The 20937-nt window shown below is 36.0% G+C and overlaps 1 protein-coding gene across 1 annotated transcript in view; it reads right to left on the reverse strand.

Annotated features, from left to right (window-relative positions):
* Positions 1-1954: 1954 nt before the first annotated feature.
* The window catches only part of LOC141479905 (cytochrome P450 6a8-like), a 28382-nt gene continuing 9399 nt past the window's right edge, over positions 1955-20937 (reverse strand). The window contains exons 3-7 of the mRNA XM_074174123.1: positions 19565-19727; positions 11972-12291; positions 11716-11908; positions 7304-7546; positions 1955-2152 (exon numbers count right to left, since the gene is read on the reverse strand). Of these exons, the coding sequence (XP_074030224.1) occupies positions 1989-2152; positions 7304-7546; positions 11716-11908; positions 11972-12291; positions 19565-19727 (1083 nt within the window). The 3' untranslated portion in view covers positions 1955-1988. The remainder of the gene's footprint in view (positions 2153-7303; positions 7547-11715; positions 11909-11971; positions 12292-19564; positions 19728-20937) is intronic.

The raw sequence follows: 20937 nt of genomic DNA on the forward strand, positions 1-20937 counted from the left end.
CTTAGGTTCACTTGAGATCATATAAATTTTGTACTCACTGTTCCCTAGGGATAGTTGGAACAATTAAATGTTATCACTTTTAATTTTTTCTTATGATAGTTAACCACTTAAAATTGCTTTCATTTGGAGCCGATGTACACTGTGTCGATGTTTGTGTGATGTTTAAAGAGGGATAAGACTCGATCTGATTAACGGAGAGCAAGCTCATATTCATAGGCCTTGTTGGAGACCCTTCTGTTCATTTGGAGGATGTAAGTTCTGGAGCAGGAGAACATGGTATTTCGTATATGCCCTGTACCGCATTGGTTATCGTGAATACTGTTCTCATATAGTACCCCGTCAGAATTCGGCTCACTTTGTCGGTAACTCCAGGAATATGGATAAGAAAAGCTTTTTGGTGGACCGTCTGTTCATCGGGCTGTTTGGGATGTGGGGCACGACTTTGCTGAGTTGGGTCTTTGGATTTGGGTTTAAAAATAGTCGTCTTGGCGAAGGGCGAATTGGAGTTCGTCAAGTCCCTCAAATCTATTGTGGGCGTCAATGAGTCTCATAAACCTGTGACATCTCACAACATTGCACACCTCGCTTCTGCACGTCACAACCCCGTTCCTACTACCAACTCCACCCTTGCTCCCACTACCAGCCTCCTCCTACATTCGTCCAGGGACATGAATACCAGACCAGAGCCTGTGGGCCCACAGTCGACGATTGGGTGTGGGCAGATTGAAAACCTTGCGAAGACCAGCGGCGAAACGTGGAGAGAAAGCAGATTGAGACCCCGGCGTCGAGTCGCTAAACCTCAGTGTAGTGACATGTTCTTGAAAATGGCTCCAAAGTCGAATCTTTTGAACTATTATGACTCACGATCGGAAGACCGTGGGTTCGATTTCCGCCTCTACCAGATATTTTTCTCGGGAGAATTTATCTGGTTGAAGCTGGAATGATTCTGCAACCGTGTTAGGAATCACACGTTAAAAGGTAAGACCTCGTTAGTCCTTAGCTCGCACAAGTTTCTCAACTTCTGAGAGTTGTCGTTCGTATGGGGGCGACAGCTGATTAACGGAAAAACAGATTTTAAACAGATTAAGAATACCAGACGCGGTTCAACCCGGATTTCAGATCATCAAATTGCTGACCGCGAAAACTTTTCCAAACCACACAATTTTATGTATTCAATAGTAGGGGATGTTCACAAACTTAGTATTCACCAGTATAACAGAGAGATGAATTGCTATTAAATATATTCGAATTGGCTGCTATAACAGTTTTTCTACCAATATTTGTCGAAATCTATTTAAAAAAAATTGCTTTTCCGTTAACCAGCTGTCCCCCCTACGAACGACAACTACGAAACTTGTGCGAGATAGGGATTAACGATGTATCATATTTCAACGTGTGCTTCCTAGCACGGATTTGACGATAGGAAGTGAAAATCGATCGTCCGGCCTTGCGGTTCGGACTAGTGGTTCACACAGCGGTCGATTGATTGAGTAGATCAACAACCCACGCCAATCCAACCGGTTATCGTCTCACTAATGGATCAATTCAGTGGCAAATGATATCCGAAATGACATCAGGATTACTAATCCTTTCCTGGCTGGTGATCTACAGTGTCATCCCCAAAGTATGCACCATATGGGAAATTTATTTATATTAAGTGTTTTTCGACAAAGTGTTATTCCTGATAAAATTTATGCATTCCCTAAAATTAAGCATGCATCAACAAAATACAGTAAAACACACGTAATATACGAGAAGCCTTCAAATATTTGATTTTGAGATAGTTGTAAAGTACTCTTATTTCGAAAAATCTCGGGAAATAGTATTCATTGTATAAGGAAATTACCATATAACGTAGATATATGTACCTGAAAGTTCTTTTTTAACTCTGAACATTTCATATTCGAATCATTTTTATTCTTGTCTATTTTATGTCACTTCAACAAATACACAGTTAAATTCAACTTTGAATATATTACAAGAAATTTTTATAATTTTTTCAACTTCAAATAAATGGGTTGTTTGGTATGTAGTACAAATGTGTCAGGGTCTATTTCCAATGGAAGACTTGTCTTAGGACTAGGGTATACCTGGTATTTCCTCAATATGGTCAATAAGCCTAACTTCACTTGCATCTGACCAAATCGCATACCTGAAATAAATAAAATTTTGACTGCCCGATAATATTTCGAACGTGCTTGAATCTCCTTTTTATAGATGGATAAATTCCTACCACCACCATCTTTTATTTGAAACAGAAAAAACTACCGAAATAATATGCAAATTGTGTTATGAGCTACTTGAAGGCTACTAAATTGTCAGATGAGCTATTTCAATCTCCTTCAATATTTTTCTTTCATAAAATTCACCTATTTCCAAAATTCTATGCACAAACTCCAAATTTCATTACAGACGACTGACGAAAACCAAGTATTTCGCTCCAACTTAAAATATAAATTTTTAACAGGTGATGATCGACTATATTGTCAAACATGCGCCAAATTAACTGACTGTTATAAGGAAACAAGTATAGCTGAGTCACCAGTCAATCTAATAATAACACTGATGATTTTCAAACAAGACTCAACCTCTAACGGAAGCAAGAAACTCTTTGGAAGGTTTGAAATAGATGAACATTTCAACCTAGCAGACCACTATTATAATAGTCATGCAGTCATTGTTCACTGTGGTTCTGGCGTTGAATTTGGTCATTATTACGCTTTGGTCAAAGAAGAAACGGACTGGTTACAGTCGTGTCACGAAGTGTTCTGGCGATGCATTGAATTTATTGGAGCCTCTGGAGAGGACATTGTTAGATCAAGATCTTCAGATGATGTGATGCTGCAGGTTTTTCCGGGTTTTCCTGCAGCTGAAAAAGCAAATGCGCCACTGGAATCAATGAAGTCGCCCCGGAGCGCCAATTAATTTATATTGTTGTTTTTATTTTATTTTTATCGTTGTTTTAATAAAATTTTCAAATATAATAAACATATCAAAGTGACTAGATTGTACTGTTTTCTATGTTTCCTTAAAAACAAATTCATTTTAATCTGTATTGAAACCTTTCGTTTTGAAAATGATCTCACAACTTCATTGAAATCAACTTTTCATGCCAGATCTTGTTCAATAGATAATAAAGCTAGTCCAAAGTCTCTTTTGTGTCATCATAAAGCAATGAACGAATTAGAATCGAAAACTATCACCAACTTCAATTGGGACTGTTATAATCTGTGAGTGAAATAAAAGAAAAATCAATATTTGTCGGTTTTTTTTCTCTTCTTGCCGCTCAAAAAATCTGGCAATGTAGGCTGTATCCTAACTCACCTAAAGGTCCACCGCCTGTGACTATATACAGTGCATTTCTTTAATATTCCCTTTTTTATTTTCTGGACGGGTTAACTCAAAAAATTGAAATTTGGAATGATAATAATAATAATAACAATAATAATAATAATACCCTGATGTAGTCCTTCTCGACCACCAGACCAAAACGATATTTGTCGTGGAGTTTTCAGCTCCTGGCGAGACGAATATCGTCAGAAAAGAGGAGGAAAACGGATAAAATATCGAGATTTTCTCTTCAAACTCCGCAGATTCTATCCAGATCACTCTGTCAAGATGGTTGTTCTGATTATTGGAGTCCTTGGTGGAATGATGTCCTCTCTACTCTCGAATCTTAAAATCATACCGGCTTGCCGCACTAAGGCAGAAATCTTAGCCGTACAGATGCAGAAGGCTGTCATTCTTGGCTCACTGCGCTTGCTCAGGACACATAATTCTCGGACCCAATGATCACTTACCCCACGATGTGGGGAGTGGTCATTGGTTGATAATGCTGGCGCGCCCTCCCGAATGTATCGGGGCTTCGGGAGATAGGACCTGACCAGCGCACACTACGGTGAAAAAAAAATAGCAGTCTTACGGTATTGACGAGACACCGGTGTTGCCCTACGCTCCGGGGGATATTGAATCCGTTGTGGGGAACGAGAAGTGCCGAATTTATTGGAACTATTCGTTCTCCACCCTCAGGCTCATACAAGCTAATAAGCCTGATGTAGTCCTTCTCGACCACCAGACCAAAACGATATTTGTCGTGGAGTTTTCAGCTCCTGGCGAGACGAATATCGTCAGAAAAGAGAAGGAAAAACGGATAAAATATCGAGATTTTCTCTTCGAACTCCGCAGACTCTATCCAGATCACTCTGTCAAGATGGTTGTTCTGATTATTGGAGTCCTTGGAGGAATGATGTCCTCTCTACTCTCGAATCTTAAAATCATACCGGCTTGCCGCACTAAGGCAGAAATCTTAGCCGCACAGATGCAGAAGACTGTCATTCTTGGCTCACTGCGCTTGCTCAAGGCACATGATTCTCGGACCCAACCCTACGGTGTGGGGAGTGGTCATTGGTTGATAATGCTGGCGCGCCCTCCCGAATGTATCGGGGCTTCGGGGGATAGGGCCTGACCAGCGCACACTATGGTGAAAAAAATAATAATACTAATAATAATAATAACAAACCATTTATTGCCCAACAGTAACAACCATTTATAGAGCAATTTAAGATGAAAATATATATTAAGTATACTCCTAGCACTAATACATAGAGATCTCAGCGTTATCATACGATATACGCTCTAGATTTATTTTTTAATTCGATTAAAGAACAGGAGAAAATATCAAAATATTCACAAATTTTGTTATAGTTCGTGCACATTACATAGATTGGTGCTTTAAGCATAAGGTTAGTTTGCGCCCGTTTGCACATAAAAGTGCAGCTTTTTCGAGAGGTTTGCCGGGGTACAAATATGTTGATGTAAGATGATAATTCACAGGAATCAATTTTATTGATCAAAAGATTGTACATAAATATTAAGGAAGTCTGCGCCCTGCGTTTTTCTAAGGATATAAAGTCAAATCTTTGTAATAAAGAAACATAGTTTTGGCCTCTAGGTGGTATACTCCATCAATTTTAAAGCTCAAAAATTTCAGATTTTTTTTGTGCCTTCTCCACGATAGAAATATATTTTCCATATATGGGGTTCCATATTAGAGATCCATATTCTAGTTTTGATCGGACAAAACAGAAATACAATTTTGTTAGAGCAGACAAATTTGTGAAATTTCTACAATTTCTTACAATTAAGCCGTATGCACGCTTTGCTGCATTTACTGTACGACTAACGTGTATGTTAAAGGTGAGCTGCGCATCAAAATAAATTCCCAGATCTTTTATCTCGTCAGTACGCTGCAGTTCTACATTATCTATTGAATATGCATAGTGAAGACTATTACTTTTCCTAGTAAATGTCATTGCTTTACATTTGGATATATTCACTGGGAGTTTATTTTTGATACATCACCTATGATAAATATTCAACTGGATCTGATAATGAAATTAGTGCATGAATACTTTATTTTGAAATGAAATTGACAGATGAAACTTCCAAGATGTCGACTGGGCGCTATCTGGTAGAAAAGAGGGAAAGAGAGGTCATGTGATACATCATTTTAAAGCTCCTGAAGAATACTTCACAACCAATTTCCTGAAGACAAACACATTAATATCGATATTTCTAGAAATATTCCTTTTTATCTGCCCCATGGCAATTCCAACAATCCGATAAGGTTTGTTAAGTTATTTTTTGTTTATAAAAACGACAAAAAATGTTAGTACGACAATGAACATCATTGATCAGTTAGAATATTCTCATTTAGTTTTCGGTTTTCCCAATATCCAGAAAAAATTAAGGTATGGGCAAGAGTATTGGGGAACCATATTGAAGGAACTCTATTTATTGATCAAAATTCAACAGAGAAACTGTATTTGAATATGCTGGAAACCACTGTTGACCCTCTCATCATTGAATTCTATATGGATATTGTATTCCAACAAGATGGAGCACCACCACATTACTCCATACAAGTTAGAAACTATTTGGATTGGCCCAGTCGTTGGATTGGCCGTCGAAGTCCAACAGATTTGACATCTTTGGACTTTTTTTATGGGGCTTTTTAAAGCAAAAGGTGGATATACGGCAGATAATAATGAATATTTGTAGAGATATTGACGTTACTGTGTTCGAAAATGGTCGGCGTGAAATATCGGATAGGCTGTTCATATGTCAAGAAGTTCAAGGCAATCATTTCGAGTATCTTCTGAACTGACCTTAAGTTTATTACTTTTTATTATGTACTTAAATGTCAATGTATTCAGGCAATTATTAAATGTTCCGCCATTTTCTAGTAGGTGAAGATATTGACTTCATATTCTATGGTTGTGAAGTATTCGTCAGGAGCTTCAAAATAATTGGTCACAATACCCCCCTTTCCATTCAATTTTTTTCCCAGATGGCGACCAGTTGCCATCTTGAAAGTTTCATCTGTCAATTTTACTTCAAAATAAAGTATTCATGCATTGATTTCATTATCCCACATTTCAATTTTTTGAGTTGACCCGTTCAAAAAACAAAAGAGGGGGGGGGGCATTAAAGAAATGCAATGTATAAACTTTCGTGTAGTTTTTCCGAAAATATATTCTGTGATCTAGATATTGAGTGGAAATTTGGAAGATATAAAAAGTATAACAAGATTTTCAAAAGGATTTTTGATGAATCTTATATTCTTCACAATTTGCAGATAGCAATGCTAAACATCACATGTTGAAAGTTAATCGCTAAACTTACACAAAATGATTCAATTCATAACATAGTGCACCAAAACACTGCCATTAGTATTGTTATTTCATGTATCATTTCGTCCTCATTTTGCTAATCTTATGATTAATCTCATCTTGAGTACGTAGAATCCCTTATGTTTATATTTCATATTTATTCCACCCCATTTCAATTGTCCTGGAAAAGGAATTTGAAATTTCCGTAAGTTCGACAAAAAAGAGTTTTCTTCATCTGAACGTTGATTTCTACATTAAGAACATCTACGAAGATACACCTACCCCTCGATGCATTGGATCTTCTTCAAGACCTTCTTGAAGACCTCGGCTTATGAAAGCATCTGACTCCAGGTATAAGGCCCTCCACAAGGGTGCAACAAAGGATAATGTCAATGATGAGATGCAAAAAAGAAATTGACTGAGGGAATGATATGAACCCCTTCTAAATGTAACCCGCTCTATTTGGACTCTACCTCAAGGAGCGGCTCCGCTGAGTGGTATCAGTTATTCAAGGCTTCTTAGTATTTTATCGAGCACCGCTAGTCATTTAGCAAATTCAAGATGTGCAAGATTATCACTTTCATTTAATTATTCTCATTACTTACTATACGAATATCTGATATGTCACCTACCTATACACATCCTTGGTCCTTCTCCGAACGGTAAATATCCAGGATAACTCGAATTTTTATTCATAAATCTTTCTGGGTCAAATTCCATCGGCTTTGGATGATAATTAGAGTCCCTATGAAATCCTAGTACCGGAATGATGACGTTAGTATTTTTCTGTATAGTGATACCAGAGTCTCGAAAAGTATAGTCTTTCGTGCACACTCTGGTTAATGTTGTCACAGAAGGCCATTTCCTCAGCGTTTCTGTGAAAAATAAGGAAACATTTGAATAATGTTTTAATTAATTGACTAGAACTGCCGATACTTGATGAATATCCATATTAAAACTAATTAATTCACTTCATTGTATGATTTTCACTATAAAGGGTTTTACAAAAATCGCGACACGTGTTTCGCTACACAATAGCTTTCCCAAGCATGAAATAAAAGTTACTTTTGAATTACAACTAGTTTATACTCTAACATATTACCTACTTGTATGCCTATTTTTCAATGAATGAATCTGCCTAGAAAGGTCAGGTATGAATTCATTAACTATATGAATACATTTTTCGAAAGTACCTGGAAATAAACAGATCGAATAATAGCGAATTATTCAGTTCAGTTTGATCGTTCATAAGATATTGACAGTTTTTTGAATTTATTTATTTCCACACTCTCCAACAGGTTGAGTTTCAAACCTTTCTTCTAGAAATGGAGGGGCTTGAATTCATGGTTGAGCTCATGTCCCTCTGGATTAAATGAGTGGCATATGTGGAATCCATTTTTTCATTCTGAAAACTATTTTGTGTTCTTTTATGCGGGCTTTGAACGTTCTTTCAGTTTGACCCATATTTGAACTTTTATTTTTGTTATTCCTAATGTGCATGCCTAAGTTGTTGTTAGTTTTGAAAGCAATATTTACACCTTTGTTGTGCAGAAAATTCGAAATATTCGTAGTAGGTTGGCCTAAGTAGGTTAAGGTTCAATAACTTTTATCATCATTTCTTCATTGGAAAGTAAGCATACAGGTAGGTAATATGTTAAACTATGAAATAGTTGTAATTTAGAAGTAACTTTCGTTTTGAGCTTGAGAGAGCTATTGGATAGCGAATCACGTGTCGCGGTTTTTGTAAAACCCTTCATAGTGAAAATTATACAATAAAGTATATCAATCAGTTTTAATAATGTTTTCAGAGAAAAAACGCTAAAGCCTTCGAATATAATCAGAGACCAAATAAACGGTTTAGCAGTTTTAAGTTGATAATTTTCAACAACAAAACAAATTAAACTTCACACGATCAATCTTATATGAAAAAATCAGATATGTTTACTGAATATTTTTTCATTTCGTGTATTCACAAATGAATCTACTAGAAAGTGAGCTACAGACAACCTGAAATGTTCTTGAAAAAAAGATTAACAACATCAACAAACAAAATTGAGTAGGTTTTTCACGTGCAAAAGCAAAATAAAATATTATTTTTATTTATTACGTTTGATAATCTGTGTTGCTTCCTCTCGTTATTTTTCAAGCTTCCATTCGAGCATTTCCTAGATTACCCAGACGAGCACTAGTACTTCTTTCGTAGCATTTTATTACTGACCCCATGAATTTCCTTGAGCAAACTTTTTGAGGGACAATACACTTCCTGTGTTTCGAATTATTCCTGAGCTCATAATGTTCCAGTTATCAGAAACATCGTAAATCCCCGACTTTTCAGAAAAGTAAAGACTCAAAATTCATAGCTCTTCCATACGAACCAAAATACACCAACGGATCAGTTTGATGTTTGAAAAAAAATCAATATGAAAATTGCTTTGAAATAAAATAATGATAATAAAACTTTTAAAACAGGCTTTTATTTAAGTGCCCTAAAAAGATCAAAATAAAATTATAAATCTAAATTAAATACATTCATTTATGACTTTACAGAATTGAAATTATAATAAAAACTTGTCGCGATAATTTCAATTTGTAATTGAAATTTTGTAATTAGGTAGGAGGCACCTACAAAACATGTAAGCAATTCATAATGTTTGTAATTAGATAAAAGTACCGTGAATGCTCAAAATGTGGAACTTCAACCTTAAATAACTTTTTTGCACGCATAGGATTTATCGGGTTTGGAATTTATTGCAGTACCTAGTTGCTCTGTCAGAATGTTTCTTAATTTAAATTTCATCTGACTAAATATGTAGAGATTTCTTCTAGGCATCGCAACAAGCTTTTATTATAATTTCAATTCTGTTAAAGTCATAGGTCACAGGTTAATACAATTTAAAATTTTATTTTGATCTTCTCAGGGAAGTTTTTTTCAAAAGTTATTTTATCATTATTTTATTTTATATTTTTTAGTTTCAATCGATAGTTATCGATCAATACGAAAGTCCATCTATAAAATGGAGAGTCCTCCAACAGAAAAACTCAAGGAACCAATGCTAATGATGCCCATCTCACCAAATTACACAAGTCATGGTATGCCTCTTGTGCGTGATGGACCCTCTTACTCTGGGAACTTAGAGGGTTGTAGATAATAATATTTTTTACAATGCAAATGAATATGGGTTCTTACAATTACAACCTACTTCATTATTTATTGTCTTCTTTTTAGGGTCGGGAAGTAGGTATTTGAAGGTTAAAGCTCGATTTAATTTTTTTTCTAGAAATATATTTTTTTATTGAAACCAACCCTGTATGTGGCATCTATTTCATGGTGGGCCCACCAACTGCCTATCATAAACGAAAGTTCGTGTCCCTGCTATTTACCGCTGAGGAAATCTCTCGTACAGATTCGATCCTGGCAGCAGCATCAGGTCACGTTTATGATTAACATGCATTGTCTTCGGTTCTGGACCAGCATGCAAAATTTCAGGTCAATTGGATACCGGGAAGTGGGTCAAATTAACCTTGCAAGATTTGTTAATATACATACAAGTCGAGTTAAATGAAAGCTTTTAAAAATGTTCACTTCAACGAGTGCTGAGTAACCAGAAACACAAGACGACGGCGAAGGATAAGCCTGCGATTTACGAAATGAGCAGTGAGGATTGCGAAAAAATATGTTGGTCAAACTAGGCGCACTATAATACGTCGTTATAAAGAACATGTTTTACATATTCGATTTCATGTACCAGAGAAATCCTGTGTAACATGTAATGGAGAACGGAATGCTTGAAGTTGAGACTGGTAGATGACGACAAAAGTTTAGAAATCGAAAAAAGGAAAGATTCAGTATGTCAGATGGTGAATAATAAGAGGGCAATAAAATACTGGGAATTGATTATCGACCCCTATATTGCTAGGTAATGAGTCGTCTGGATGTTTGAAGAATTTTCAAAAAATGAGTTAAATTTTCATTTTCTTCGAAAAATATTCATCAGGTCTACAATTTCTATTCTGTCCCTTTCAAAGTAGTCCTCCTCAGATATAATACACTTGTGCCTGCGTTTTTTGAATCCTTGAAGTATTTCTGATACGCACTTTTTCGGTATATAATAATAATAATTCTACCTGGAAATAACATAATCCATACACATGACAGAGACTGTACTAATACAACAAACTGCAATTGTGCTGTTATAGTTAGTATATGTTAAGTATCTGGAGTTATTGTGGATCGGCATATGAGATGGGATGACCACATAAACTATGTATGTTATAAAACATCTCACCCTTTTGACTAAAAAATTCTTTGAATTGAGAAATATTCTGGAGTACAAAAATTTAATCACCATATACCAGTCTCTAGCAGAATCTGTAATAAGATATTATATTGCCTGGGGTGGTACTGGGGTGGTACAATATATTTCAAATATCTCAAAATACAATCTTGAAAATATTATTCAAAAAACCTGAACTGTACTCTACTGAATTTCTGTATGAAGAAACGCAATTACTGAAAACGTGAGAACTCTATATCCAATGTTTAACTTGGATGTATACAAATAAATTTGAACTTCAACAAACAAAGAAAAACAAACAAGACTCGTTACTAGTTCATCCATGAACATACCAGCTCCTAATAAAAGTGACACACAGATATATATTTTCTATCATGGTTCAAAATTATTCAATCTTCTTCCAATTATGAGAAACAATTCCAATCTCAATTCATTCAAAGAATCAATCAAAACATTCATTATGTTCAATACCGAACTTCTCGATGTACTCGGCTAAATATAAACGATGTTAAGCTAGCTCTTCATCATTCCCAATATTCATCAATTTTGTAAATTAATTATTCGAAATGTATGTATATAGATATATACATAAGATAATGACATATAATTGAATACCCTGTGTGGTAGATGGAAAGCGCAACACAAGTACTTTAGTTACTTAGGTGCATCCATCCTCACATTGTAAACTGTGAAAATGGTGACCTATGAATAAATATTGAATATTGACTTCGGTTTCATCTCATACTCACCTTCAACGACCGCATTCATGTATGGCATTCCCATGAGTGCGTCATATGTGATTCGATTATCATTTTTCTCCATACACTCTTCTATTTCACTCCTCAGTTTGTTTTGTATTTCAGGTTTTTGGGATAATTCGAAGAGAGTCAGCGTAGCAGTTGTAGAGGACGTTTCGAATCCAGCAGAGAAAAATATAAAAACCTATAAGTAAGGTTAGTTTCACGACTACTGAAACACTACTGAAGAAGAAACTCAAATAGGTACCTGTCCTATAATCTCATCCATTGTCAGTTGATTCGTTGAGTTCTTCATGTCAATCAACATTTGTAGAAAATCACTTCTTATCAAATTATTATCTTCTCTATATTTTACAAGATCCTTAACAGTTCTGCAAAAGAATTCCGAAACCTCAGGTTGAATATTTGACACTCCAATTTTTTCACATAGTTTTGGAAAAGAAATCGTGAGAAAAATTTTGATTGTATCCATCAAGGTGAATTCGTCGAATAATTGTCTTCCTATGTTTCTGAACTCAGCATTTGGATCCTTGAAACTGTTACAATTTAGTCCTAAGACAGCCGATCCTGAAATATTTGAAAATTCTATCATTGACAAAAATGAAACTACTGATAAATTTGTTTCATTTTCAAATAGCTATTGATGAGAATGAAAAATAATAAAAAATTGAGATTTCCTCCTCATCTTGCTCGTTGTCTCAAAGAAACCAGAATAGTTTCCGACTTCAACATGAATATTGCAGCTGCAACATGCACCCAGGGTTTGAGTGAGTTGATGTGAGTGTTTTTATAATAATAATAATAAAAATATAATAACAATAAAGTATCATCACAAACTTCGAGAGATCTGGTCGATATTTGTCGTGGAGTTTTCAGCTCCTGGCGAGACGAATATCGTCAGAAAAGAGAAGGAAAAACGGATAAAATATCGAGATTCTCTCTTCGAATTCCGCAGACTCTATCCAGATCACTCTGTCAAGATGGTTGTTTTGATTATTGGAGTCCTTGGTGGAATGATGTCCTCTCTACTCTCGAATCTTGAAATCATACCGGCTTGCCGCACTAAGGCAGAAATCTTAGCCGAACAGATGTAGAAGGCTGTCATTCTTGGTTCACTGCGCTTGCTCAGGGCACATGATTCTTGGACCCAATGATCACTTATCCCACGGTGTGGGGAGTGGTCGTTTGTTGATAATGTTGGCGCGCCCTCCCGAATGTATCAGGGCTTCGGGGGATAGGGCCTGACCAGCGCATACTTCGGTCAAAAAATAATAATAATGGTCTTTATTGGGTGAAATAAAATATGACAACCAAGAGGCGAAGTTCAAAACTGCACTGTAGAACACTACAGGTTTGTTCTACCACGTAACCTCCACAGCCGAGAACTGGCAACAAAAATATAACAAATACAAAAAGCAAAAAATTAAAAAAAGAAATACATTATAAACCTGATACCGATCAGCATTCGAATAACAACAAAAAAGAAATATACATTATGGATAAATTACACAGCTCTAGAAAAATTTTTTTTTGTGTTGCCCTGGATATTTTTGCAAATTTTTATGTTTTCGAGTGCCTAAATCACGAATATATTTATGAAAGTACTGAATGTGCTCTATTTTTTATGATTTTTACGTATCTTGTATTTTCAATAATAATCGGCTTGTTAGTAGAAAAAATTATTTTCTCAGTCATGATTAGACAAACATCACATGATCCCCACTTCTCGGGCTCTTTGCTCTGTAAAACAGCTGAGAACTCAGTTATTTGATAATATTGAAGTACTAATACGGAAATCTGGATAAGTTGTTATATGTTAATATTTTGTTTCAATTGTTGAGTGTCCGTTCTAATATATTTATCTTGTCTTTTCAAACATGAGTTTGTCACGAAGGAAGTGCAAATATAGTAGTGATTTATTCTGTTATATTTGTGGTATTTATATATCAAAAAAACAAAAAAGAAATATCACAGACTTTGTTAAGGAAACTTATGCTGAATATTTCGGTTTTAAAATGGACCAATTAAATAAATCATGGGTTCCTAATAAAGTTTGTAAGTCTTGCGTTGAGTCTTTGCGGTTGTGGAAAAAAGGAGAACGTTCTGGAATAGACTTTGGTTTTCTATAATCTGGATGGAGCCTAAGAATTATTTCGATGATTGTTACTTTTGCGTAGTAGATGCTAAAGGTTTTAATCGAAATCAAACGTGAAGATATCCAGACTTACAGTCTACAAAATGTCCTGTTTTACACAGTGAAAATCTCCCTCGCCCTATTTATGTTTCAAAAGTGATTCGCATGCCCTCAGAAACAATGATGTTGCCAAATTCACAGAAATCGAATCAGTCTACCAGTGGAAGTGAATGGGAGGGTGAAACATCTACGCCAAAGTTGTTTTCTCAAAATGAACTCAGTGGTTTAATACGTGATCTAAATTTATCAGAACAAGGATCAGAACTGTTAGCTTCAAGATTGAAAGAAAACATTTTATTGGCAGTTACAATTACAATGTACAGAACGCGAGAAAGTGAGCTATTACAATTTTTTGATGAAAATGAAGGATTGGTATACTATAATAATATTGCGAAGCTGCTTCTGGACATGGGTTTGAAAGAATACAAACCTACTGAATGGCGTCTTTTTATTGATAGCTGTAAAAGAAGTTTAAAATGCGTCTTACTGAATAATAAAAATAAATTTGCATCAATTCCAATTGCCCATTTTACAAAACTCAAAGAAGAATATGAAAATTAGTTTCAGAAAAAAACAATTAATCGGAGCATTAATGGTCGATCTGTGTGGATTTAAAAATGGTTAATTTTTTACTTGGCCAACAAAGTGGATACACGAAATACCCTTGCTTCATTTGTATGTGGGACAGTAGAGCAAAGCAACGTCATTGGGAACAAGATGTTTGGCCTGAAAGAAATTCTTTAACTGTCGGTAAAACTAATGTAATAAGAGAGCCGTTGGTGAGCAGAGACAAAATTATACTTCCACCATTGCATATTAAGTTAGGAATGATAAAGCAATTCGTAAAAGCTTTGGACAAGGAAGGAGATTGTTTTAAATATATTTGTAGAAAATTTCCAAAACTTAGTATGGAAAAGTTGAAAGGAGGAATATTTGATGATCCTCAAATACGGCAATTGATGAAAGACACTGATTTTATTAAAGTTATGACTGTTCCGGAAAGTAAAGCTTGTGAAAGTTTTGTGTTGGTAGTCGAAAATTTCCTAGGTAACCATAAAGCACCAAATTATGAAGAAATTGTACAAAATATGCTGACAAACTTTCAGATTCTAGGAGCAAATATGAGTATCAAGTTACACTATCTTCGCAACCATTTGTATAAATTTCCAGATAATTTAGGAAATTATAGTGAGGAGCAGGGAGAGCGGTTCCACATGGATATAAAAGTAATGGAAGAAAGATATCAGGGTCGATGGGATTGTCACATGATGGCCGATTACTGCTGGTCTTTAAAAAGAGATTGTCCTCTGAAAAATTATAAAAGAAAAGCTCTTAAAAGGCGTTTCATGGAAATATAACATGTTTTCGAAATTTCTCTCTCTATTTACTTCAAAGTATCATATTTTTCTCTAAATAAAACTGATATTATAAATATATCTGTTATTTTGTTTCTTGTTTTCGAATTTTTGTAATGGAAAATGAAAATAAATATTTAAAATAAAACGAGAGCAAATCTTACAAAACCATTGATAATTTCATGAATTGTAAGTATAAATACACCCAAAATCAATATTATAATCTAGGGCAAAAAAACCACTGTAGACCAGTGTTATTGAGTAGTCAACTTTCTTCACCTAGTAGTTCAATTTTTGCCTAAAATTACCTATTTAAAAATGTTTTGAATGAGAAAGAAGTTTATTATAAGCGTTGCATATCTGATACGTAAATAATCACTTGAAAAATTCATGAGTGTGTATCGAAGGAGTTAATAACCTTTGTGGCGTACATTTAAGTTGTGTACGTCAGTCCGAAATGTAATTTAATTAAATGGATAATTCGGAATTTCATTGCAGATAACCTTACGTTAGATAAACGCTGAGTGTAGTGACCTTCCGTTGCCAACAAGTTTTTGACATCTTTGATGATATTCTCTTCCTTCTACGTACCTCATGAATAAGGCGAAGGCAGCAGTTTTGAATCTTTTGGAGTCTTTGTTCCTATTTGTGAGGCTTGGTCCATGAAGGACATCTGCATAGTTCAAAGATGAAAACACGACATGAGTTGGTTTATTGTGTGAGGACTCTGCACCATTATTTATCACAGTAAAATTTTGGGCAGCTGAATTTAAACATGGCCATAAGAGCTTGGAAGAGGCGGATTCACTGTCCTTGTTCATCTTTCACTGCCTGAACCACTGTGCATGCTGTTTTTGGCGAGTGCATTGGATTGGAATGTGGGAGTTGAGCAAACCGGCCATCGGATGCCAGCTTCCACGTAGCCTCGCTGGATATGGGAAAGACAGTATCACTTGTGATTCTGTTATTCCCTAACTGAATGGCATCCCAACGATAGCCTAATCCTGAGGTGTGTGTATTCGTGCCGAGAAGATGAATGACACTGAGCCTATCAGCTGTCTCTACGGAACCTTCGAGATACCGGGCTCCTTTGCGTCGTAGCATCGCCTTGTCACGGTAATGCGGGGGTCTGCCGCGATTGACCTTCTTTCTCTACCTACTCGTGGGACTTTCTTGGACAGAGTAAACTTAAAAATTCTTTCTGATCCTGAGTCTACAGAGGAGATGGATGTCGAGCAAACTGGCCTTCCTGTAAATTTAGATCAGGAGCAAGATCTTCTCCACACACCAACTCCTGATTCAATAAATGAACCTAAAAAAAAAGGTTTAGTGGTGCAGCCAGGAAACGACTGAGTCGTCTCCTCAACAGCGGGGTACTTTATAAAACCGCCTTGCACCAAATTCTTGAGTGGCGTACACAGAATCTGTCTCAGGTGGAGGAACAACCCCCCAATTGTGAGCCACAATAAACCCTTGTGGGTTGCGGTGGATGGTCGAATGGACCCACTCACGTTGGACGTAACCTTACCTAAGAGCTTGGGGGACGATAAACGTCCGGGACGTCCAATTGGACTAGGATTGCAATTACAGACGGAAACATCGCCAAAGTTCACCAGATGGTGCTAGACATCCGCCGAATTGAAGTGAGAGAGATAACAGAGATTATGAACATGTCAAAAAAAGTGTTGGAACCGGGTATTCATGATCCAGAAACGCATTATTCGATTAATATATAGCCTGGAATACCGTGAATCGTGTAGACCAACTTCTAAATCTCAAAAAATTCTTACCGTAACAGGTATATATTTATTCAAATTATTGATAGACACACATAGGAATATCATCAACCTACAAAAAAAATCAGATCTTCATCAATACTCTACGAGAAAACAGGAGAATATACATCTCAGAAGCTTCAAGCACCTCTCGTATAAAAAATCACCAGAGTGGGCAGAAAGTTACTTTTATAACCTGCTGCCGAAGGAAATAAAAAATACCACCGTTAACAGATTCAAAAAGCTTGTAAAAACTCTACTGGCTGACAATCCGCTTTATAATATTCAAGAATTCGTAGATCTTCTAAATGTTAATAAATAGTAACTTTGCATTCAAATCTGTGTGAGAATACTTGTTTATTGTACTGTTTTTTTAACATTTTTATATCATTAATTCTACCTTTTTTATATATATTTTTTTCAATATAATGTTAGATTTTAATGATTGTATCCGGTTGTATCCGATGATTGTAACTAACGAACCTACACTTATGTGGCTAATGAGGTAATAAACTTATCTAATCTAATCTAATCTAATCTAATAAATCAAAATTCAGGCATGAGAAAGATGTTACACCAAAAACGTGTTTGAATGAACATTTCCAAAGCTCTGTTGGCGCAGTTTAGGAGTAATAAATCCAAGTTTTGGCGCTGATTAATTACTGTTGATGGCACACCATTATACGCCCGAAACAAAAATACAGTCCAAACAGTGGACTGCAAAGAAAGAACCGACTCCAAACAGCAAAAACTGTTTTTTATGGTAGGAAAGTTATGGCGACTATTTTTCTGGATGGTCATGGGGTAATTTTTTGAAGGACAAATTACAAGCACTATAGAAAAATCCTTGAGTTGCTCTTAGAGCGGTGCATGTACGAAAGTAGTGATTCACATTGGATTTGAATCGCTAGAGATTAAATCCATTTGTAAAAACGTTCTCAGGATGTTTATTCCACATAAACACAGTTATCCAAATGAAAGAGTTCTTGAACAGTGAAGTTCGAGGTGTACTGAGTTGAACGTCAAAACGATGAGCAGCCACAGTCCGTCGCGTATTTCTGATATGTACCGCTCTTGGTGGAATCAATATGCCAAGTCACTGCAACACTTTCCGTGAAAGTATCAATAGAAGAGAGACAAATACCCAATCTTTCTTCGCATTTCAGACTATCAAGGTTGCAAGTGATGTTCGCGTCTCCAATAAGGTGAATGGTTCTTTTCTGGATGGAATCCAGCAGCTTCAGGGTATGGTTGGGGGCGGAGCTCCATACATGAGACCAATACTCCAAAGAAGGTCTGATCTAAGCTTTATAAAGCATCAAAAGTTGCTGAGGTGTGTACAGTTTTCTGGTTCGAAAGAGTGTTTCAAGCTTTTGAGAAACAGCCTTCGTAATTCCAGCTACATGATTGTGCCAAGACATATTGTTGTCCATTTTAACCCCCAACAAACCTACCAAAGCAGAAAGCGGAATTGTCTGACCTGAAATTATTATATCCGGTTCGGAGACATTTATCTACTTGGAGAAAACCGATGCCAATATGTGGCATTGAATTGAACCTGGTTACTTCCACTCCAATTCGAAATCACTTCTAGATGCTCATTAAGATATGCAACCTCCTGCTGCCGGTGAAGATGTGTCTCCGTAGCCAATGTCCTGGAATCCAAATGGAATGACGAGACAGGTGTACTGTCGTCAACAAAGCAATATATTGGATCCTTGTTTTTTTTTCAATAAGTCGTTGATATACAGAAGAAAGAGGGTTGAAGACAATATGGTTCCCTGGGAACACCAGCGTTTATGGTAAAAATATACCAGAGTTATCCATCGACGGTCACTTGCAGGGAAAGTTCTTTCATCTTCAACTACGAGTGAGCAAAATCAATTGGTACGCTCTACGTGCTCTACAAAAGCCAAAAAGAACATTTTTTGAAACGTGACAATTTCTGTCCATCGTTCAAATCGTGGGGCACACACTTTTCGTGCTTTTTACGTTTTAAACCCTCAAAACCCACATAAAAGCTGACGCCCAGTTGTTCCACGATCCCACGCATCATTTGTGATGGATCAGGCTCTACCAGGCTCCTAAATTCTCGTTCTGGATTACTGTAAATCGTCCACTTCGAGGCACATCTTCGAGGCTGAAATCTCCAGAAGTTAAATTTCGCAAACCCACGTCGAACACTACGTTCATTGACACTATCACTGGCACTGGTTAATTTTTGGGAATGTTTCGGCAGCATTCTGGTTTAATCTAAAAATTGCGCTCTTTGGAGAGTGATCTTCCTCAAGTGAAAAGGCAATCACCTTCGTGAACAATTATTTTGCAGAGAAAAACGCCGAGTCTATTTGGAAGTCTATTTGAAAGAGTTACAGAGAAAAAAACATCGCTGAGAGAAGTGTGTATAGTTGAAAAATAATAAAAGATCAAAAAAAATGTCTTTGTTGGGTCATAAATTTTTCAGACTACCCTCGTAGTTCTGAAATGCTGACGAGTGAAATAAAAATTGCTCTTACCAATTACATCAGTTGTAAAACATGCCATAACTTCGAGCATTTTCACGTCGCTGTTTTCAATCGCATTCTGCTCCAAACTAGCTGCCATTTCATCTGCGCATTTTGACATAGTCTCCAAAAATTTTCTCATTTTTGCAGAAGTGAACAGGGAAGTTGATTTCGCCTGAAAAACAAATTTTCATTGAAATAATATCTAAAAAAAAGCTCTGCTCCTAAACACTAAATGGATTTATTTTACGCCAGAGAATCCAGGTTTACCTTTCATTGAAATTATATCAATATATTTTTCAATTCAAGAAACTCTTTAATTTCACAGATATCGGATGAATAATGAACCAAATGAACTGAAAAAATTCTTCTTCGATAGAAAGACACTTAAAAATTATAAAAAGTGTTTCAGACTTCGGCGAACAAACTAAATCGGTAGAAAAATATACAGGGTGTAACTGAATAAGTGTAAAACATTCAAGGAGGTGATTCCTCATCGAAAAAAAGATAGGATCATTCATATAAAGAAACTTCATTGAAGCATTCCTTGTTAAGATACAGCCCCTTAAAGAGGGTACATAAAATTTGTATAACAATTTTTTCACAAGCACTGAAAAAGTTACAATATTAAAATTGACCTGACGTTTTGTACTATCAAAAAGACACTTAGCCAGTAATTTATTTGATTTACCCCATGGTTATAAGGGGTGGAAACCGCAACCCATAAAATGTATTTCCAATGTAACTTTTTGTCTTATTATTTGTTTACCATTTAAAAATCTATTTCCAATAGCCTGTTTTATTCTAAACAAAAAATGTCACTTGGGTTTTTTGCCCAAAATGAACCAGTTCGCAGCAAAAAATTATTCTACGAACAACTACAGAGATACATCGTCATAAATGCGAATTGTATTTATTGTTACTTTGTAGTTAGTACCTGCATTATAAGATTGAAGGGTAATAAACGAAACTAATACATTAATAACAAAACACACAACATGTAGAAATCATAGTAGATGTTCAATATGTCTACCTTCAGACATTACGCATGCGTCTAGACGTCAGCGCATTGAGCCACGTATTCGCTCAAATATTCCTGGAGTCTCTCTGATTACCCTGCACGCATCGATGATGCGGTTTCTTAAGTCCTCTACATCGCGAACAGGGGTACGATAAACCAAATGCTGTAAATGGCCCCAAATAGAGAAATCGAGAGGATTGAGATCCGGGGATCGTGAGGGTTTTCATCAGCCCATATGTGGTAATTATGAAAATTAATAATCTTGTCCCGAGAAAAACTACATTCGTCTGTGAATTCTATCGTCTTCAGAAAGTCACAATTTCTTCTGATCATTTCCAGCATTCAATTGCAAAATTCAAGAGGG

The sequence above is a fragment of the Leptinotarsa decemlineata genome, unplaced genomic scaffold (assembly GCF_025532065.1).
Source record: "Leptinotarsa decemlineata unplaced genomic scaffold, Ldec_3_MD MMD2_tig00000505_RagTag_RagTag, whole genome shotgun sequence".
In the NCBI taxonomy this organism is placed as follows: Eukaryota; Metazoa; Arthropoda; class Insecta; order Coleoptera; family Chrysomelidae; genus Leptinotarsa; species Leptinotarsa decemlineata.